The sequence below is a fragment of the Anabas testudineus genome, chromosome 5 (assembly GCF_900324465.2).
Source record: "Anabas testudineus chromosome 5, fAnaTes1.2, whole genome shotgun sequence".
Lineage (NCBI taxonomy): Eukaryota > Metazoa > Chordata > Actinopteri > Anabantiformes > Anabantidae > Anabas > Anabas testudineus.
The window spans coordinates 4,151,056-4,171,201 of record NC_046614.1 but is presented as its reverse complement, the minus strand read 5'-3'; the positions used below and the strand labels follow the sequence as shown (position 1 = coordinate 4,171,201).

The window sequence follows — 20,146 nt, the reverse complement described above, 5'->3', positions numbered from 1 at the left end:
TTTCAAGGTAAAAAATCTGCATTTTCCGTGAACGTGCACATCGAAAGGACTCAAGTCGTTAATAAGACTTGTGTATATGTATCATGTTACTTATGTTAATTATTAGCTAATAGTGTAAACAGATAATCTAAATCCAAAACTGGCATTTACTACATTCTGTGTTGTTTTCAATCACCTGTGTTGAGCACACAATTTCACAGGTCGTTGCTTTGCATGAAGCTATAAAACTACAACTAAAACTTGAGTATTACCAATTACTCAACTTTAATGTTAAATGAGATAGCAGCATAATCAAGAGGAAAATTTGTGTACTGAAAATGTTATTTTATTATTACATTTTTTTAACAAGATGTTGTATGATAAAGATAACGCATACAACACTCAATATTTACACAGTGCCAAATAGCATAATACCATTGCCATCAAAGATTGTTCCTAACTTCCATGTCCCTAACTGGAATATTGCATAAAAAACAACTATAAAATTGAATTCACTACTGTGATGGTTCTTAACAAGCCATCTTTATGCATTAGTAATGTGTGCTGCAGTCACTAGTATCTTTTCAGCAAATGTCAAATTTCCTACATGTGAGGTCCTATCTTTTAACATGTGTAATGACTGATATATTATTAGTCTACACATGTTAAACAGATTAATGTTCACTTAACATTTTTAACATCGTCACTGAATCCTAATTGTATTACTGATCAACGTGTTTGAATGGAGACCACAATGAAAATAACAGTAATTTACAGTACAACAAATGTTGCATTTCAATAGAGTGGTTCAACCTGAGTGTTTGTACTCATTACAATTTTAAAACACTGTTAAGTTACAGACACATTATGCAAAGTAAAATCATGTCTTTTCAGTGATAGCTAGAGTATATAGCCGTGATTTTTCAATTTTACATTCATTGTTCTTTTCATACACGTGGAAGTGACAATACAAGGACATTTGATCCATAACGTCAATGCTTGCACAAGGCCACTGGAGACAGAAATCTAAAAGCACCGTCATCCCTCATGTCAATAAAGCTACACACTGGAAAGGCTGTGATCGCTAATCTCTTGTTCATAAACTGTACTAAATATACACTTGACACATTCTTTTCTTCAGCATTATAAGAGCAATGAACATGCTGCCTTAAAGATGAGAGACGCCTCATGACAGAATCAGAGCCCGGTTGGGTGCGTGGGATTTTAGGGAGCGAAGATAGCGTCTGGCTTTTTCTGTCATTATGAGCTGGTCTTTAGTTTGTCCGCAAACAACTCTTTCCCATTCTTTTGACATCTAAAAAGAGAGAAAGAAAATACACAGCAACAGAGTTAGGCAAAATATATTTTCACTGACAATATTTATTCCTTTTAAAGATTAAAAGGTAGAACTTACCGGAACTGGGGGCACTGTGCTGGGAAATATAGCACTGTCACTAGGGCCCAAAAGGAAGCCCTGATCTAAAATACTGTCATGGCGCTTACTGCAAAATGACGAGGAGCTGAGAGAAACTGTAATGGGCTCTTCCTGTGGTCATAGAAAAGATGAAAACAACCTGAGATGAGACTGCGTCAAATCTGTGGATAGGTTAAGGAATTACACACACCCGTAATTTTTTTTTTACCTTGATGCTGTGTTTGGCTTCAGTTTTTATGGTTTTGCGTTTGCAGTCCATGACATCTAGAGCCAATGACTTCCGCACTTTCTTCATAGGTGGGCGATGCTGGTGGAAAAAATAAAGGTAAATAAAATATGAGAAAAAAAAAAAAAAGCATGACACTGTAAGTCCCTATGTAATGAGCATTATTGTTAAATTAAATTTGATGATAAATGTTCGATTTAACTTTATCAAAACACAAACAGCTTGCAGGGGGAGGTAATGTTTTGATTTACTCATAATTCTCATAGTTCAGTCTGTGAATCAGTCCACATGAATGATGATAGCAGCTTTCTAATTACTTATAAGGGCCCTACATCTTAGGTCTGCAGCTGGCCATTATATCTAAGGCATGTAAAAAAAAATGCAGTATAAGTAGCAAAATGAGTTGAGGCTACTTTGTATGTTTGCGTTGAAAGGAAAAAAAAAACACTTAAAATTTTCCTTAATAACAAAGTAGTAAGACTCATGTTACCATTTGTTTTTATCTTGCAAATTGCAATATGACCTCACCCTGTTGAAAGTCATAGCATAGCAATAGATATTTAAAAGAATTAAACTTAACTTAACCAGACAAAACCTAAAAATACAGTTGTTCCTTCTACAAACAGCCAAGATAATTGGTTTCACACCACAAACTGTTTGATGACTGCTCTTTGTTCTTTGTATAGTTTGCACTATACACTAAAATCACAGAGAGCTAGAAGTTAGAAAATCATAGTCACCATTGTTTTGCGTCTTTGCTCAGGGGGAGTTGAACGTACAACCACCAAGTCAATGCCAGCATCTCTTAGGATGACCTCGTTGATGTCGTCTTCAAGGTTCGGAGTCTGGGGCTGAGCAGTAGGAAACCATGTTAATGCAGTGCTGATTAAACTGAACTCACAGAAACAAACCACAGACAAGATGCTCACCAATGGCTGCAGAGGACCGTACTTCTCCATGGCATTTTTGAATGGCGTAGGTGTTCGTGGGGTAGTACAGATCTCAGATTTGTGGTTGGGTGTAACAAATCTACAGGAAAACAAAATGTGAACACAGACTAAAAACTAAGATGTGTACCAACTGAATACTAGCAAATGAGGGTGGAGTTAGAAAGAACACGTACAGAGAGTTTTCCTTCTGAGTGAGGGGGGTCTTGTCTCGCTGTAGTGGCGTAGTAACAATGGCTTTCTGGCTGCACACTGGTGTAGACGTAAGAGACGGGTTCTCCAGGTCGTGAGTGTCCTGCTTAGTCCACATGTTGAGGAACTGTGGAACACGTGTTGGTCAGCAAACCACTTTGTGTGATATTACAATGTGGACCATTGTCAGTACTACACTACTAACTGTGAGCATTACCTGAGATGGAGAGAAGGGCAGGATCTTGACAGGAGTGCTCTTCGGAGTCATGGAGTTATTAGCATCAGGAGACAATGCAATGCGTCTCCGGCTGTGGCGGTTCAGTATGGAGGGCGGCGTGAGACCTCCAGGAGAGATGGGAATGAGTTCCCCCTTGCTGCTTTTGCTCAACTCCTGCAAGGCGCTCCCCTCCAGACGAAACTGGTGGCGCTCTGGGCTTGGACTGTCCTCAGGCAGGTCAAAGGCTGCTAGGTTACACCAGACATCGATGTCCTAGTAATAAAAAGGCAAATCTGTTCAACACTTTGTCACTACTCTATATACATGTAGGTGTAGCGTATTGGGGATACTTACCCCATCCACCAAGTCCAGCACCTCCTTCAGCGCTGGGCCAGTAGGGGAGAGAAAACCCGAGCTGTCCACCACCCAGCTAGTACTGCTCGTATCTCCAGACGAGTCAGTTTCAGTCTTGGGGCTTAAGCTGTCCTTTGGAGAACGGACTGCCTTTGATGGCCCTTCTTCACTGGGACCAGCTGCTGAGGCCGGCGCTTCTTGCAGCTGGTGGAAAAAGTAACATACATACATTTAAACCAAAATGCACAGAAAAAACATAAATACTAATCCAGATATTCTTTTTGTAGACTTTATTTATAACAGACTGAGATTTAGGCATTTAAAGACACTCTGTATTTAGATTCCTTTTTTACATCAACACAATTTGTCACTCACTGAAGGGTGTGTTTTCTGTTCTGCATCCTTGTCTGAAATGTCTTGTGAGCAACTAGGTATCTGTGTAAATGCATAACAGAACATTCAATATAATTCCGAAAGATCAATACTGTATCCAGATTAAAGAAGTTTATTTAAAAACAGTCACCTGTGCATCTTTATTAACACGGGCCAAGAGCTCTTCAAGTTCATTTGGCTTGAACACCTCCCCCGCATAGAAGCCCATCTCTAACTTGCGTTTGATGGTTGAATTCCAGTGATTCTTTACTGCATTGTCTGTCCTGTGAATAAATATTACAACATGACTCCCTAGGAGAAGGCATGGCTTTATATCCATTGCCAACACTATGGCAACAATTTTATCCACTGAGCTGACTATTTTACCTTCCAGGGAGCAGCTTAGCAATCTCAGCCCAGCGGTTTCCGAGCAGGCAGTGAGCTTTGTAGATAATGAGGTCCTCCTCGGCTGTCCATGATGACTTCTTCACGCTGGGATTGAGGTGGTTATGCCAGCGCTCTCTGCATTGCTTTCCCAGTCTGCCCTTCAGGTGCTTGGCTACCACTGCCCACTGTTTGTTGCCGTAGAGATTTACAAGTTCTATAACCTGAGGAATGAGGTGTATACACTGAAATTACTCACAATGGATAATAATCAAATTGATGTCAAACCCCTGCATTGCAAACTAACAAGTCACCTACCTTCTCATCCTCCTCTTTGGTCCAAGGACCTTTAACCAATTCTGGATCCAAGACCTTAAACCAACGATGCTGACACTGGTGTTCAGTATGATTCTAAGAAAAGCAAAGAAGTTTAAGACACACTAAAATCTAGTGACATTACATGAAGAAAGTCCTGGTGTTTGCTTTAAACAGAAAAGTGAATCAAACTCACTGGTATAAAGCTGGCAATATATTTCCAATCACTGGGTCCCAGTTTTTGAACTAGAGCTTTGAGTTTGTCATCCTGTAAACACACAAACAAATTAGCATGTGTATGTTTCGAGCCATTAGGAGCCATAGTTGACTCTGACAGTCAACATGCAAATCACAGCAACAAGTAATGTCAATCACCTCCTCTTGTGTCCATTTAACCTTCACTTTCCCACCATCTCTCTGCTCTGCCACATCAGAATCAGTGTCTTGATGCATGGCCTCCTCTCCATCCTCACTGAGAGACAAACAGCTGTGATGAGCGCGGTTACAGCTGACAGTGAAAGCAGCAACTAGCCTGTGACGCACCCTTGTGGTGTGGCGAGGACAACTCGATCAGGGTTAACTATGTTTCTTACAGGCATAAACTACTGTTTGTCCGTCTGTTACTTGCAGTGTAAGAAGGATTTATTTCCTTCGTGTAAACTAAAAGAAAATGTGCTTTCTTTAAAACGCATTAGATGACTTTATGCGTATTACATTTGTCCGGAAAAGGGCGGCACAGATGACTCCATTACTTAGACTTAGGTTTATAAGTAAATACACAAAAACTAACGCTAACTAGGGCAACTAACGAAACCTTTAAATTATCAAATATTTGCATTTAATGCTTCCAAGTTAAATGGCAACAATAAAGCTGAATATGATAAAAACAAGCACTGCTAATGCTACAAAGATGAAAGCCTTACCCGCGCGGCCACCACGACATTTCCCTCTGTTTGTGTTGTTTACGGTCCGACGGTGATTTGTCCTGCTGCCGCTGTACGTCATGTGCATGTACATTCGGTGATTTATGGCTGTATTCCGAGTGTTTGTTGAGTAAACAGCGGTCAAAGCGGCGATGGCAGTTCAGTGCCGCTGTGTTGAATGTTAATGTTACACACTCTAACCAGCTGGAGCTCAGCGCCCGACTTGTCCGCGCTCCTGGATTTCTATCTCGCGCCCTTCTCTAGCGTACAAACCAGGAAGTGACGTAATGCGCATTACATGTGCGCGTATAGACAACTTCCGATGGCAACTTCAAAATAAAAAAAGCGAAATAAGCCTCTTGCTTTTAAAAACCAAACGTTGTCTAAACTAAACATTGTTTTGCTGTTGTGTGTGATGGAATTAAGAACAGTCGTTTTGACATTAAAGTGACAAACTGTGTATTGTATAATCAACAATCATTGTCGTAGACACGTTTATTGTGCACTTTACCACTTATTGCAATTAATCTCTAATCATTACATTCAAATACAGAATTCAAAATATTTAGCTACAAGTGTTCTACAGACAGAAAATTCATCATTTGGATAGCAGATCACAAAAGTTAATATCAAACACAAAATTTTGCATCTAGTGAAGTTGCTGCTTCTTAAATAGTAAGATTCGCTGCTCCTCCCATTGTTATATCATTAAAAATTACTGGTGGCATTTGTTTGCTATTTGATTATATTTAAAGACATGTGTCTCATATATATATATATATATATATATATATATATATATATATATATATATATATATATATATATATATATATATATATTTTATATGATGTAAATAAAAGTAATCACAACCAAAATGTGTATATGTGTATGCTCATTAGAAGCTGTATGACCACTCACCTCTGCTGATCACCTGCTAAGTCTGCTTAGTAATTGATCCAGCTGGATCAATTAACATGCAGCTTGGATGGTTTAAAAACCACCTGGAACTCACTTGTTACTTGATTCTCACAGGCTCAGGGAAACAATGGAGAAAGCTTTTGTCATCACAGGTAAACAAAAGTGTTTTTTTTTTTTTTTACTTTCAATAAAGAATGATGTTTTTATTCCCTTAGTAATGCAATTTCAACTGTAACTTTATCTAATGTTTTACTTAGATTGGAAAAGCTTTGAGTGTTCATCTCCATCGGAGCTTGACAGGAAGTTTTTTGGGGAACAGAGTTTGCTGTCTGCTCTGTCGCTGGAACAGCTCTCCACATCAAGAACATCAAACGACACATTAGCTGATGGATCTGACGCCAGGCTATCAATCTTGGCTTCTCTCTGCCTGTCATCAGATCCAATTACTTCCCCTCCAGCGTTTTCAACAAACAGCTTGAACACTCAAGAGACTGAAAATGGTCAGCTGACCATTCCTTTACAAGGAAAGTCTTCCACTCCCTACATTATTCTTCAAAAGCGAAAACAGGCTGCTTGCTTTGACCAGTCATGCCCTGATCTTGGGGCATCTCAAATGTCGTGGGATGTGTCTTTGATTAAATCAGAAAACAACAGCCCCAAACCCTGCCTGGAGTCCAGTGCTCTGGAGTCAACATGGAGTCCAAAGCCTGAGTCTAAAAAATATTCCCCAGCTAAAGTTTCTCCCTGATCGTACACAACATGGTGTTGTTGCAGGAGGGGAAAAATACAGGCATACATGGTTAGATGTCTCAGCGCCACAATGCATCAAGGGGAAATAACAGGTAAATAAAGTTTAATTCTCTTATGTTTTCTTTTCTCTATTATGCAATAGCAAAATGTGCTAATTCATTTTTTTTTTTTTTTTTTTTTTTTTTGTTACAGGGTCCACATGGAGGGGGGGGGAACTCAAGGCCTGTTTTAATTTAACAAGGTTTTTAAAGAAATGAATATTTAAATAAAAGTATCAGACTTTATTCAAGTGTATCTTCTAATATTACATTTATCTGTGAAAAAGGTAAAAAATTAACTTTTATACAGTTTCTAAACACACAACTACCATGTTGATACCTTTTAGTCCACAACAGTCTTCATCTCTCTACTGCAGAATATACTTGGCATCTGTTTAGTGGTGGTACACAGATTAAAGGCAGGATTTGAAAATATTACACATGGTGCTTGCATCCAATTCACAGGGGAGTGAATCGTGTGTCTGTGTCGATATCATGCTCCTGTGAGGGAGAAATTCACTTTTAGATAAATTACAATATTAAAACATAAAGTTGTTGGAGACTTGAGGGCACCTGATTGAGTTTCACCTGATTGAGTTTCTTGAATTCTACAACTTGGAAGAAAATATGTTCCAAGATGTGCTTGGCATCCCTGTGATCTTTATCCAGCTTCGGAGTCACTCCCAGAATTTCACCACATTTCCGCACATAGAATTCAAGGTCATCATCTGTACCTGTGAATACAACACAGTACTTTAATCTATCGAAATTTAAGCTGTTGATACCCCCCCCCCCCCAAGTAGTAAACTTACATTTATTGGTAAGCTGTGCTAGGCGCACTTTCTCAGATGAAAACATTTCATCTAGGTCAAACAGGTCCAGCATGGGTGGCGGCAGATCACTTAAGGCAGGTGGAAAAACCTAAGGCAAAATGTCCATTTTTGGTTTTAAACTTAGACTTGTTGTTGTTGTTGTTGTTGTTGTTGTTTAGGTTGCATATGACTGTAGGCTTGAATGATGAACAAAAATGCAAGATTGGAAATTTACTGCAGGTTGAAGCTGTGGCAGAGGAGTCTCAAACTGTGGTGCAATCAGCTGAAGTGGCTCGTCTTTGACATTGAGCTGTTTGTACGCGCTGCAGGAAAAAAGGTCTTGTATAAGTTATGAGGAAAAATGGCAGTAATGGTGGGATAATGTACTCAGGCCTAATTTTGCAGTCTCACCTGATAACTTGTGGTAATGTGTCGGTTGACAAATTAAACAAAGACATGTCAAAGAGAGATGTGAAGTCCTTAGGGTTTTCATCACCCTCTTGTAAGCACACTCTCAGCTGTTCTGACAAGCATCCTGTGTCTGGCAACATGGTGTAATCTGTAATCTAGGGGAGAAAAGGACCAGCTACAAAGATCAGCTCATTTAAAAGACAATATTTGTGAATCAATATAGTGTGAAGCACACTTTCTCACCTCTGGGTCCTCTGCATCAATCTGATTCAGCTGAATGTTGTCAGTCATGAGCCACTGGAGGACGACATCCTGGAATAAAGTATGGGAGGCTGTTACACAATCACTGATGCTCAAATTTCATACATTTTGGGACTAAATTCTCATCCATAATCTGTTACAAAAACAATCTTACCATGATTCTACTGTTCTCCTCTTTGTCCATGTACTGGTCACTGAACATGTGGCAGGATCCCAGCACAACCAGTTTGCCGGTCTCCTTCATAAGACATGAGATGCCTTTTAATGTACATTCAGAAGAATTTGGGGGAAAAATTAAGAACTACACACTGCCTCTGACCTTTCCATGATAGAAGGCCATGACAGGCCTGTTGAGGGGGAAGCAGACTGAGCCAGTTGAGAGAACGGCCACAGCAGGTTTCATCACACTCAGTGTGGCACCGTATGGGTACACAAATGTCAGAGCTCTGCATGAGTAAAGACAAAAAACAGCAATTCTTTTAAAACAAGCACCCAAACTTTTAATTATGGTGTATGTAACATAACAGATATGGGAAAAAAAAAGGAAATTCCTTTACTGTGCATTGTTTCCAACATTTTCATCTTCAATTATTCCTGTTACCACTTTACCAGCAGCTCGACTTATCTCCCTAGACAAAAAAGGAGCACAAAACTGTGCATCAGCTTACAAATTAATTTTAGAAGTGTACATTTAGTACAGATGTTATGATACATCAGATACAGAAACTGATATTTTTTTACAAAAATACTGCAAAAAACATGTTTGTGTGAGGACAAATGACAAACCTGTTCAATACACCATTGGACACAAGTGCCTCCTTTGGGTGGAAATATTTGTAATACACATTCCTCACAACAGAATCTGCAGCGGTGGTGGACAGAAAGAAAACAGGACATGATTAAATTAAACTGTAAAATACCCATCTGCATAGATATTTGATCACAACAAATTTCTCTAGGCACCATTGTTGACCATAACTCCAAATTCCTCCAGGAGAAAGTTGATATTGGTGTCATATTTCATTTCTCCTCCTTCACCAAGCATGACCAGGATGTTTCCTCCTCCATCCAGGTATTGCTTCAGTACCTCCAGCTGAAATAACGTGACAAGTGTGAAAACCCGAGCATGAAAATGTAGAAGCAGCATTTTGGCTTGGATTTGAAGCTTGCCACTTCACCTTTCTTAAGCACCTTTCTTGTGTTACATCACACAAGTGTGAAAATTAAATAAATGACATATTTAAGCAGACAAGCAATACATCACCTCTGATGCTGTGAACTTCTCCCTTGGGCCTGCAGTAATCCACAACTTCACACCCTTCAGCCTCTCTAAACACAGTTCTTCTTTCATACTGTGGGAAAATGTATTTATTTACAACTCTGTAAACTATGAGAGTTTTGGTAGTTAAGCCACAGCAAGTAGCTACAGACATCTATTTGAGATATTTTAGTGTTATACCACAACGCCTTACCTTTGGATTTTCCATTGAGCCCTTAGTCTCTTCTGTACGGATTTGTAACCATTGTTGGTGGTAAAAAGTTCTCTTTTAGAAGCATTGAAGACCACGGAATTGTGCTGCTCCTTCTCCATTATTGATTAATAATATATGCATCCATACACCTAGAAACACATTTTTATTATCATTATCATTACATATTTCAAGATGACGCCAGTTCCACATCAATACCCGTGAACTGCCCCTAATAGATACTATCATGTAAAGTACCATGCAACTGATTATGACAGTTATACACCGGCTATGGATATTCGCGTAAATAGTTGTCTTGCAACTTGCAAAATAACTACCTTTGTACTTGCAAACGTTGTAATATTTAGTCACTATACTAACTGATTTGGTATCCATCGTCATACGATCCTGTTAGAAAACATAGCTAAGAAGCTAGCTTCGCCGTGTAGCCAATGTCTTGGTGTCGTTACCTTACGTTAACGTTCGTTGAACGACTTCAATGTTTCTCTTTTCCACTAGTCTGGGTAAACACAAAACCGAGGTAGGTGTTCCCCTATAATATCCTATCTAACTTGTATTTAACTTAGGTTAGCTTTTCTCTAGCTAACGCTACCTCAAAAGTGTCTAAGGAGAAATGCATTATGGGGCAGATGGTAACCAAGGGCGCTAACCACATAGCAACGACATAGTACTGCAGTGTGACGAAGCTCCATCTACCAAAAGGTAGTAAACCAGCTCAGTACTCTAGATAAAGTACTAGTGCTTCGCTAAAAAAATACTGCAAATACTCCACTATATGCATACAAAGATGAATTATGTGCATGCTCTAGAAAGGTAATTCAATTATTAAAGTACAAAGGTTTAAACACAATTGAATTTGGTGCTATTGCTAAATATACTATATATATATATATATATATATATATATATATATATATATATATATATATATATATATATATATATATATATATATACTATGTTGTCTTATCATGATCATTTATATACTAACAGACTGTTCATTCATTCAGTTCATATGATGATCAGTACTGATTACTATATGCTAATACTTACACTATATTCTTTACTTGCTTACTATGCAGTGTTGTTAACTGCAACGTCACAACTGCCATGTTACGACTTTAGTTACAAACAGAAAAACATCTCCCTCCCATCTGAAAACCATAAAAAGAACTGTACATGTTACATAACTTGAGTTTTGCCTCTGTCAGCTGTTGTACTAAGGAGAGCATGCTCCCTTGCAAAATATGTTCATATTTATAAGAAATTAAGAGTCAGATAAAAAAAAAAGGTTATTTATTTCAATGACATTAGAAACAAATGGTGCAGATGCTTCAAAATGTAATTCACAAAAGGAAGATCAGGGATATTAAACAGCTAAAAAATATCACAACATGCAAACTGGGAATCTATATTACTTTGGACTGTTACATGTTTTTATTTGGACTTAAAGAGCCCATAATATGCAAACTTTTTAGACAGTCCCACAGTCCTATGACTCCCATATGCATACAGACACACCAAGAATGTTAAAAGTGCCTTCTGTCTTTTTATCTACATTTTCCTGTTTTGTCCTTTGTCCTTTGTCCAATTTAAAATGTGCACAGGAGGTTTCAGAGACTCAATCCCTCCTCAGGCTTGGGCCTAAAACTGCCCACAACAACCTCAGCCAAAAACTCAGTCTGCTTTTGTTTTTCCTCACTGTCAGACTCATTCTGCAAACAGCAAAACAGTAGCAGTAGAGCACACGGTGCGGGAAATGCTGACATTTTGGATGTATGGATGAACACAGAAGTCTCTGTTCTTCTTCCCATCCTCCCAGGATCTTAACAAACTATGGATTTATTTGGTTTTGAGAAAACAGTCTTCACACGAGTTGACACACCAGTATATTTGTGCTTGGGTGAGAGTGCAAAATTCTCAAAAGCTCAAAGATTGACTGATTCTGACGGTCAGTGACCTAAACTAGGGTGTCAAAGTTTGAAGCTGTAAGTGTTACAAACACCAAGTGTTTTGTTTTGTTTGTTTTTGCGCATGTGCGTGTAAAGTTCTGGTTTTTCAGCATGAAAATGTACAGGCATATTTTGGGGACTCCAGGGACATGCTTTTTAAGTCCCAAAAGGCGCATAATATGGGCACTTTGAATCAAAAGCAACCTACGCCCTATTGATAGTGGCTGGACTGAAATAGTACAGGTAGACTATGAAAGCCTGATAAATACAGTTAAACAGTTACTACAGGTTACACATCCTTGATAATTATGCTACAAAAAAAACTCAAAACCAAGAAAATATAGATTCATCAATCAAATCAAAAAAAGTACAAATTCTTTTTCATCTGTAAACATCTCAAACACAGGTCTGGGAAGTATTCTATCATTACATTTTGATGAGTACACTGTTACATAAATGGTCAATCTTGGGAGGCGGACCTGGATCTAGAGCGAGACCTGGCACCTGAAGCAGAGCACTTGGTTGGGGACTTGGAGAGCTGACGGTCTTTGCCTGGAGGAGATTTTGAGCCAGGTTTGTGGTTTCTGCTCTCTGAGCGGGAACGTGAGCGGCTTCGGGACTTCTTGCTGGAAGATTTGTCTTTAGAGCGGCTTCTGGACTCACGCTTTGTTCTGACTTTGGATCTGCTCTTTGACCGAGACTTGCGAGGGTCGGAGCCAGAGCGGGACTTCTTGCTTTTAGAAGGACTGTGTGATTTGCGGTTGCGTGAGCAAGGCTTCTCAGGGGATTTAGAGTGGCTAGACTTTCTCTTCGATTTGGAGCGTGTCTTCCGTCCTGACCTGGAGGGAGACCTGCGCTTACTGCGAGACCGAGAACTGGAAAAGAAGGGGGGGTAATGATTTATAAAATGACATCAGCAGATAAATAAAGAAAGTACTTCCCCAGTTTTCAGACAAGTATTGAAGCCCAGCCCTGGACTTACCGTGACTGAGACCTAGAATGGCTATGTGAACTCCTACTCCTTCTGCTGTGGCTGTGAGAGCGCTGCCTGCTTCGAGACCTGTAGGTTCAACATTATACACTTAAAAATTAATACAATCAAGAAAAATAAACAAGAAACACACACACAAGTAGCATTCAAACGTCATATACCTGGATCTGCTGCCAGAAGAAGAGCGCTGACGCCGAGTTTTGTCTTCCACCAGACGAATTTTCCTCCCATTAATGTCAGTACCATCTAGTTTCTCCAATGCCCGCTTCATGTCTGAACGGGATTGAAACTCAATGATGCCCTCGTTGGCCCGTCCTTTATGAGCGTCGGCGTAGGTTACTTCACCTGCCTGTCGCATAAAATCCTATCAAGAGAACAAACATGTAAGCTCATGCTATGTTAAGTACTGGATCTGAAAAAAAAAGGACGATCAAGAGTTGACATTCACTTTAATTAGAGCCCTTTGTGTGTGCACATATCTGATCAGGACCCAGCTGATTTGATCTGTGATACAATTCCAATATAAAATCTGACCATCTAGTGCCCCAAATTTTAATTCTATCTAAACTATTTGGTTAAAATCTTGACAAGTAGATGTTTATTCTCTTCCAAAACCACAGAAAGCTGTCACACAAAAAAGATCTAGACACTGTTCAATCATAGATCAGTTCTCACCTTGAGATCCTGCCAACTGCACCTGCTTGACAGGTTCTCCACAATGAGGCGGTGTTCAGTTCGCACAGGTGGCCCGTACTTGTCCCTGCTGGAGCGATTCCAGTTGCTGTAGCCACTACCTTTAAAATAAGAGACAGGGAGATTAAAATTTTATTTTAAAAAGATATTGTAGAAAGGGAGGACTCCGAGCTGGCATATATAGCAAAACTACAAAGGACTGGGCTTGATTACCTTTTGTTTATTTTGTTCCTAAGCCTTGTAACATAATCAAGAAATGGGCAGCTGAAAACTGTCACAGTCTGTCAAGTTTCACAAGGAATACAACTCGACTAACAGTTTTCAGTCCAGATCCACTGGACTCAGAAGACTATTTTCAGTTATGGCATAAAAGGTCATGATGTATCAACAACCAGTACAAATCTGCAGCCCTCGGTGTCCTGTGGACCGGAATTAAAAACGTATTAATTCAGGAATAGACAGCATTTCTTCTCCTAGCTTGTGTGTATTAGAGGTTTCTTTTAAGTACAGCAACACAGCCTGTTTTTTTTTGACCACAAAAATTCAACCAAAAAATAAGCATACTGTGCTTTATGGTTTTGTGGATTTACTGTTTAACTTTTTATAGTTAAATAGACTAAAGTTTGTTAGTTTTAGATGCAGAGAACCATCTACCTGCCATTAAGGAAAGGTTCTTAACCAAAGTTATTTTAACTAATCTATCCTAAACTTTTGAAAATCAAGAAAACATATCCTGACCCTAATCTTACTTTCCAGTCTTAATGAACAATAAATGAAATAAAATTTCTTTTTGTCCCCAACTTTATTCATTTGTATAAAAAAAAAAAAAAAAGACATTTACCACTTTCTTTTATTATTACAAGTAATGGAGGCCAAATTAACGGCCAAAACATGTGTTGGCTTGGTCCTCTGCAATGTGTCTTGCAACAGTAAAACCAACAGAATTCCTCACCATCACCCTGGTCTATTGGAAAAGGATGCGGTCATCATGGCTTCCGGTTATGTCAACCAATGGTCAAAGGGCAAAGGTCACACACACATTGTAAGGGGAAAGCCCAGGCCAAACGGGTCAGGCAGTCATCTTTACCCTCTTTGGACTCGAACTCAGCCCGCAGTGGACTCTTTCAAATTAAAACATCAAGTACTTTGTTAATGTTGACTTCAAACTGAATGCATTGCAGCTTCACAAGTCTTACCTTTTATTAATTGGATTTTAACACATCTCTTTCACTGTATAATAGCTTTGCTTTTACCAGTGTCAGGCACAGTGTTAGTTCCTGTAGATGGCTGCGGACATTACTTGATAATAATAGCTTTCAAAAAGTATAGTGTAGTAGAATAGTTTTTGGTTGTATTAATATTCAGGCAAAGTAAATATCATCACATTTTATGATAATTAACACTTATAAACACCTGGAAAAAAACATTTCCATGAAAACGTTGTTTGGTACTTTGATGTGATGAACTTACTGCGTCCCCCGTGGCCGTATCCGTCTCTCCTCGGTCCACGGGCATGCTCAATGACGACTCGCTCCCCACAAAGCTCCTTCCCATTCAGTTCATACACAGCATCATCAGCATCTCGCATGTCCTCAAACTCCACAAATCCATAGCTGAGAGATCAATTTCAACGAGTCAGCACATGACAGCATAACAAACTGAAAAATGCTTGACATCAGCCAAAAACACTATCAAATGCCAGAAGGATGCATGGCCGCTGCGCATTCGGAAAATTAAATTGAACATGGACAAACTATCATTAAAAGTAAAGCTGTAACGCTACAGTTTAGGATGGGCTAATCGAGGTAATTGGCTCTATATTACACATACAACTAGCCATGGCTAACTGCCTCTCTGTGGCTAACGTTAACCAATGCCAATGTTAAATTTTATATTACATTATATATTCGTTACGGTTTTTACTTCTTGTTCATAAAGTTAACCCTCGAAACGCAAACGATGTCAGGCGTTAGCCATTTACAGTCGCCAACACACCTACATAACTTACGTTTGCTAGCTAGCGTAAGCTGTTGCATTTAACCAAAGGTTGAACGCTGACGTTAATGGAATATTTTGTATGGCTCTTTGCTACTATTGTATCCTAAATAAATAAATAGAACAATAATAGGGCGTAAACGTTGTCTCTCTAGTTTTGCTTTTTTGGCCAACGCTGCTTTGGTAAAGGCTTGGGTTTAGACTTATTAACTAACGTTAGCTGACATCAGCTAATCCTAGGCATTACTGAAAATTAAGTGGTCTTACCCATTTTTCAGGTCGATCTCTAGTAATTTACCATAACCGCTAAAAAATCTTTGGATGTCTTTCTCTCGAACATGATAGCTAAGTTTGCCGACATATACCCGCGGCATTTCAGATGTTATTTAAAAGCAAGTTTAAATACACTTTCTATTGCGCCTCAAAACCAGGCCTAAGAACGCAGACAGTTGTCGACTTCCGGTCAAATCGTTCAGAATAACAGCATCATGTCCGAAGACACTTCCCACACACCAACTACGCACATTTTAGTGTATATTTAATACCTTTGTTTAGCTATATGTTATTCACACATTAGCATCTGCAGCTGGGGAAATTCTATGCTCTACAATATAACATTTTGTTAACAGCCTGTAATGCAGTATGCACTTTTCAAGTCAGTTTTGAAAATATATTTAAGATACTAGATTGAACAGTTCGCACATTTTCACTTTGCTCCCTTTTTTGTCCCTGAATAATAACTGGCACATTGTCATGGTTTCCTGCATGACTGCACTTATTTCGTTTTCTGTTGCTGGATCAGGATGTACATTTCCCTGACTGTCGTGCCTCACAGTAATGTCACTTTTTTTCCCTCTCCTCTGGTGTATCTGACCAGTCCCTTTCTTTACTGTTCTCTCCTCTCTCTATTCCATTCCAAGTTTGTATCTGTTGGACAGGCATATAAAACCACATGTTTAGTTATTATATGATAATTTTTTTATTGACTTGAAATAAAATTTGTATTCATTCATTCATTTATAAAACAATCATGAACCTATTATTATATTAACGTCTATGTACAAATCTATATATATAATTACAATTACAAATAAATATTAGAATGTGGTTATAGTTTGCTGGACTCTGTGACTGGTTTCACTCTCAGGACACCCTCTTGGGAACATGAGACAGCCAGTACTCCATCTCTTCTCCACAGCCGGCCCTGAACCAATCCCCTACAGCCCCCTGTAATGCAACACAAACTATGTCAGGTAAAGTGGGGTGAACTGAAGTGTCATTTTTGTCCAGACCGTTGACAAGAATGACTGAAATGCACACAGACCGAACCAACAACAGTGGATAGGAAGTGAACACCACTCTGACCTGCCCATGGGCTCTCGCACTCATACAGCATCCATTCATCACTACGGAAAGTGGTGTGGAACCACATGGCGTGATCCAGGGAGGCTGAAAACTGGACCCTGTAGTTGGGATAAGGCAGCAGTGCTGTACCCAGGAATGCATAGTCTGATACATAAGCTGCAACGCAGCAGTGCAGCTTCATGTTGCCTTCACCTATGTAAACACACATAATAATGTAATGTAATATAATGTACACATTTTATATTTTGTTGTGTAAATATTATATGCCGAATTTGGAATGTGGGCTGCCATCTGGGGAGCCCTGCTAATTGGTTACAGTGCAGTGTAGTTCTAAATACTATTCAATACATGCAACCCACTATGTGCAAAGAGCAGTATAACTGATGGACTTTTACCTATATATCCTCGTGCTCGTACCCAGAACAGAGTCTTTGGCTCAGCTTTAACAACTCTGTAAAAGTGCGGTGGTTGGATTGGCTTTATTTCAATGGGAACATCACTCGCCAGCAGTTTATTAAGGCCCTGTCTTGATTTCTCAGCCAGGTCTGGTTTACTGTAAAATACAAGAAAACAGGGAAAACCCAACATCAAGTGACTTAGAAAGGTGTTGGGCCACCACTTTCTGCCAGGACAGCTTTATTGTACCTTTGCATTGATTCTACAAGTTGGAACCCTACTGAATGGAGGGAACACCATCCTTCAAAAAGATATTCCCTAACTTGGTGTTTTGATGATGGTGGTGAAAAGCATTGGTTTAAAATCTAGGTATTCAACAGAGTTGAGATCTGGTGACTGTGAAGGGCACAGCATATGATTCACATAATTTTTATCCTCATCAAACCATTCAGTGACCCCTCATGCCCTTTCGACCGCATATAAGTCATTTAGATCTCTTCATCTTGCTGTTTTGATTAAAAAAAAAAATAAAAAATTCACAAAAAAGCTGGGCCTGCGGAGTATGACTACTTTCTAAATGCTAAACTAAACCACATAGTGCCCCTGAGTGAAGGTATCAACATTTATGTTTCTCCACTGATTTATTTAGTTTTTTTTATGTCACCACATCAAAACCACAAGATGGCACCAGAACACAGATAAACTTTACAGTGAAACACATTTTTCTAATAGCCTTGCTCTTCCTTATGCTGCAGTTGCTATATTTAACTATCCTTTCACATCTGCATATTTCCATTTATTTCATTTATTATCACCCTCCTCCTTTGCATCTGTGGATTATCCAGTATAACTAGGACACTCTTCCTAGGAAAATGCAGAGCTGCTGTGGGTTTATTTGTTAATTTTTTAAATAACTTTTAATGTAATACTCAAATCTAAACCATTGACAAGCAATTTAGATGTATGTATGATTGCAAAGATACCTCTTGTCTTTTTAGCCCCCTGTTGATGTTGCTTTGTCATTAATAAAATAAATTGCTATTCTACCTGAGATAAAGACGAATCAGCTCTTCCACAGTGAGGAGGTCTTCGGGCTGGGGGACAACAGGCATGGTAAACTGGTGCTGCAGGGGACTTGGCTGCACCGTTTGGAAGGATGCTTGGCAAATCAGTATAGGCTGCCCATGCTGGATGGCCTTCACAGACCGCACCGTGAAACTGCGACCATCTCTTGTGCGGTCTACCTGGTAGAGCACAGGAACCTTGGGATCTCCTGTGAAACATCCAAAAGACAGTCTGTTTGTAGTCTTCTGTAGTTTCATACATCAACAATGACAATCTGCAATAACTAGGAGAAACCTTCTAATATCTGGGCTGTGGCTTACCTGCCCGTACAAAGTAGCAGTGGAGAGAATGGGCATAGAGATTATCACTGACAGACTTGGCAGCAGCCACAAGGGCCTGACCGACTATCTGACCTCCAAACAGACGCTGAGTGCGGGGCACCCAGTGGTGTGTCCCTCTGGGGAAGTGACAGGCAAGTAAAGCAGTGGCACTACATCGTATTCATATAGCTTTGATTGGTGCTTTGTAATTACACTGACTTATGAGTTTATTGGGTACCACTTTATTCAAACTAATACAAATACAGTACTCCACTATAGAGTCTATCTATGAGAATAATGTCAAGTTTTTCTTGAAAAGTGCCAGAGACGTGTAGTCCTTATTGAGCCTGTAGTTCAAAGGTCCAGAGACGGACTAAAACTTTATGGACAGTGTGTTCATTAGTTCTTTTATTGTCACGTATTGCACAATTAAATGTAGCAAAGGTTGGCTTTAAATGACACAGCTATCTTGGGCTGTGAATAACCTACACATGAGACGAAACTGCGAAATAGTTCTTTAGCACAAATGACTAAATAATGGTTACAAATCTCCCCAATAAAAGTTCAACAGAAATACACATTCAACAACAAATGAGCGAAATGAAGATCTGAGTGCAGCCATGATTAATGAGGGCAAAGTCGCAGCGAGAGAAACTGCAGCAAACTAACGCTCACGTGAACTACCTGTACAAGTCTGCGTCGAGCTGCTCTAAGTTTAAGACGCTGGTGACCAGGACGCTTTTGAGGTCCTGCTTATACAGAGCTGCAGGTCTCACCGAGCTGTCATCTTCAGCTGACAGCTGGGATTCGGCAGCTCCTGGAGGATCACAAACTGACTCAGCGACACCAGCGACATCCTTCACTTCTCTCTCCGCCATGTTTGTTTGTCAGCTTCTTCTTCTTCTTCTTCTTCTTCTTCTTCATTTGTTTTTCACGGCGGTGGACGCAGTGCGACGTTGACTTGGCGCCACCTGCTGTCACGAAATACTAAGATGCTTGTAAAACTAATTTCAGATAAACCATAACCTATACCATTAGCACTGCATGATGATATGACATACATGTTGCCTATCACATATTGCAGATGATAATGGGCATTGCTTGATGTCTTTCTTTCAAATGTCTTTTTGACATAAAATCCAGGTGTAAAGAGTTTAAATACTCATGGTTCAGCTCTAATCACAACTACAAATCCAGAATACACCACTGATTAATTGCAAGCCACCTGTTATGTTATCAAATCAGCCCAGCTATTTCTATCGCTCCACTATCTTATCTCTTTATACATCAAACCCCAAATAAAATGTATTCACACATAAAAAAAATTATAAAGAAGGGAATC

The 20,146-nt window shown here is 39.4% G+C and overlaps 4 protein-coding genes and 1 long non-coding RNA gene across 7 annotated transcripts; 1 reads left to right on the top strand and 4 right to left on the bottom strand.

Moving 5' to 3' along the window:
- Window positions 1–318: 318 nt before the first annotated feature.
- mybl2b (v-myb avian myeloblastosis viral oncogene homolog-like 2b) lies at window positions 319–5,657 on the bottom strand. Its single transcript, XM_026349556.1, has 15 exons — window positions 5,345–5,657; window positions 4,797–4,893; window positions 4,618–4,689; window positions 4,425–4,517; window positions 4,110–4,330; window positions 3,874–4,006; window positions 3,726–3,785; window positions 3,351–3,554; window positions 2,997–3,269; window positions 2,764–2,906; window positions 2,570–2,669; window positions 2,381–2,491; window positions 1,623–1,721; window positions 1,394–1,525; window positions 319–1,294 (listed from the first exon to the last, which is right to left on the bottom strand). The coding sequence occupies exons 1-15, from the start codon at window positions 5,362–5,364 to the stop codon at window positions 1,166–1,168; spliced, it is 1,887 nt and encodes a 628-aa protein (XP_026205341.1). The 5' UTR covers window positions 5,365–5,657; the 3' UTR covers window positions 319–1,165.
- Window positions 5,658–6,277: 620 nt separating this feature from the next.
- On the top strand, window positions 6,278–7,258 carry LOC113155062. The gene is made up of 3 exons (XR_003298097.1): window positions 6,278–6,417; window positions 6,523–7,107; window positions 7,208–7,258. It is a non-coding gene; the product is annotated as an uncharacterized LOC113155062 (long non-coding RNA).
- Window positions 7,259–7,281: 23 nt separating this feature from the next.
- Window positions 7,282–10,643, bottom strand: ift52 (intraflagellar transport 52 homolog (Chlamydomonas)). Of its 2 annotated transcripts, none has more exons than XM_026349557.1 (14): window positions 10,477–10,643; window positions 10,010–10,158; window positions 9,802–9,889; window positions 9,501–9,630; window positions 9,324–9,399; window positions 9,095–9,166; window positions 8,857–8,983; window positions 8,692–8,775; window positions 8,520–8,588; window positions 8,277–8,431; window positions 8,101–8,188; window positions 7,866–7,974; window positions 7,642–7,787; window positions 7,282–7,554 (listed from the first exon to the last, which is right to left on the bottom strand). In XM_026349557.1, exons 2-14 carry the CDS (start codon window positions 10,126–10,128, stop codon window positions 7,513–7,515), a joined length of 1,305 nt encoding a protein of 434 aa, XP_026205342.1. In that variant the 5' UTR covers window positions 10,129–10,158; window positions 10,477–10,643; the 3' UTR covers window positions 7,282–7,512. The 2 variants fall into 2 exon arrangements, with proteins under 2 accessions (XP_026205342.1, XP_026205343.1); XM_026349558.1 differs by having other exon boundaries at window positions 10,482–10,643.
- Window positions 10,644–11,306: 663 nt separating this feature from the next.
- On the bottom strand, window positions 11,307–16,126 carry LOC113154465 (serine/arginine-rich splicing factor 6-like). The gene is made up of 6 exons (XM_026348696.1): window positions 15,926–16,126; window positions 15,134–15,276; window positions 13,646–13,764; window positions 13,132–13,334; window positions 12,962–13,039; window positions 11,307–12,854 (listed from the first exon to the last, which is right to left on the bottom strand). The coding sequence occupies exons 1-6, from the start codon at window positions 16,030–16,032 to the stop codon at window positions 12,440–12,442; spliced, it is 1,065 nt and encodes a 354-aa protein (XP_026204481.1). The 5' UTR covers window positions 16,033–16,126; the 3' UTR covers window positions 11,307–12,439.
- Window positions 16,127–16,637: 511 nt separating this feature from the next.
- On the bottom strand, window positions 16,638–19,689 carry acot8 (acyl-CoA thioesterase 8). 2 transcript variants are annotated; one of them, XM_026348697.1, is made up of 6 exons: window positions 19,489–19,689; window positions 18,805–18,941; window positions 18,467–18,692; window positions 17,419–17,576; window positions 17,024–17,215; window positions 16,638–16,885 (listed from the first exon to the last, which is right to left on the bottom strand). In XM_026348697.1, the coding sequence occupies exons 1-6, from the start codon at window positions 19,680–19,682 to the stop codon at window positions 16,767–16,769; spliced, it is 1,026 nt and encodes a 341-aa protein (XP_026204482.1). In that variant the 5' UTR covers window positions 19,683–19,689; the 3' UTR covers window positions 16,638–16,766. The 2 variants fall into 2 exon arrangements, with proteins under 2 accessions (XP_026204482.1, XP_026204483.1); XM_026348698.1 differs by having other exon boundaries at window positions 19,581–19,689.
- Window positions 19,690–20,146: the final 457 nt, after the last annotated feature.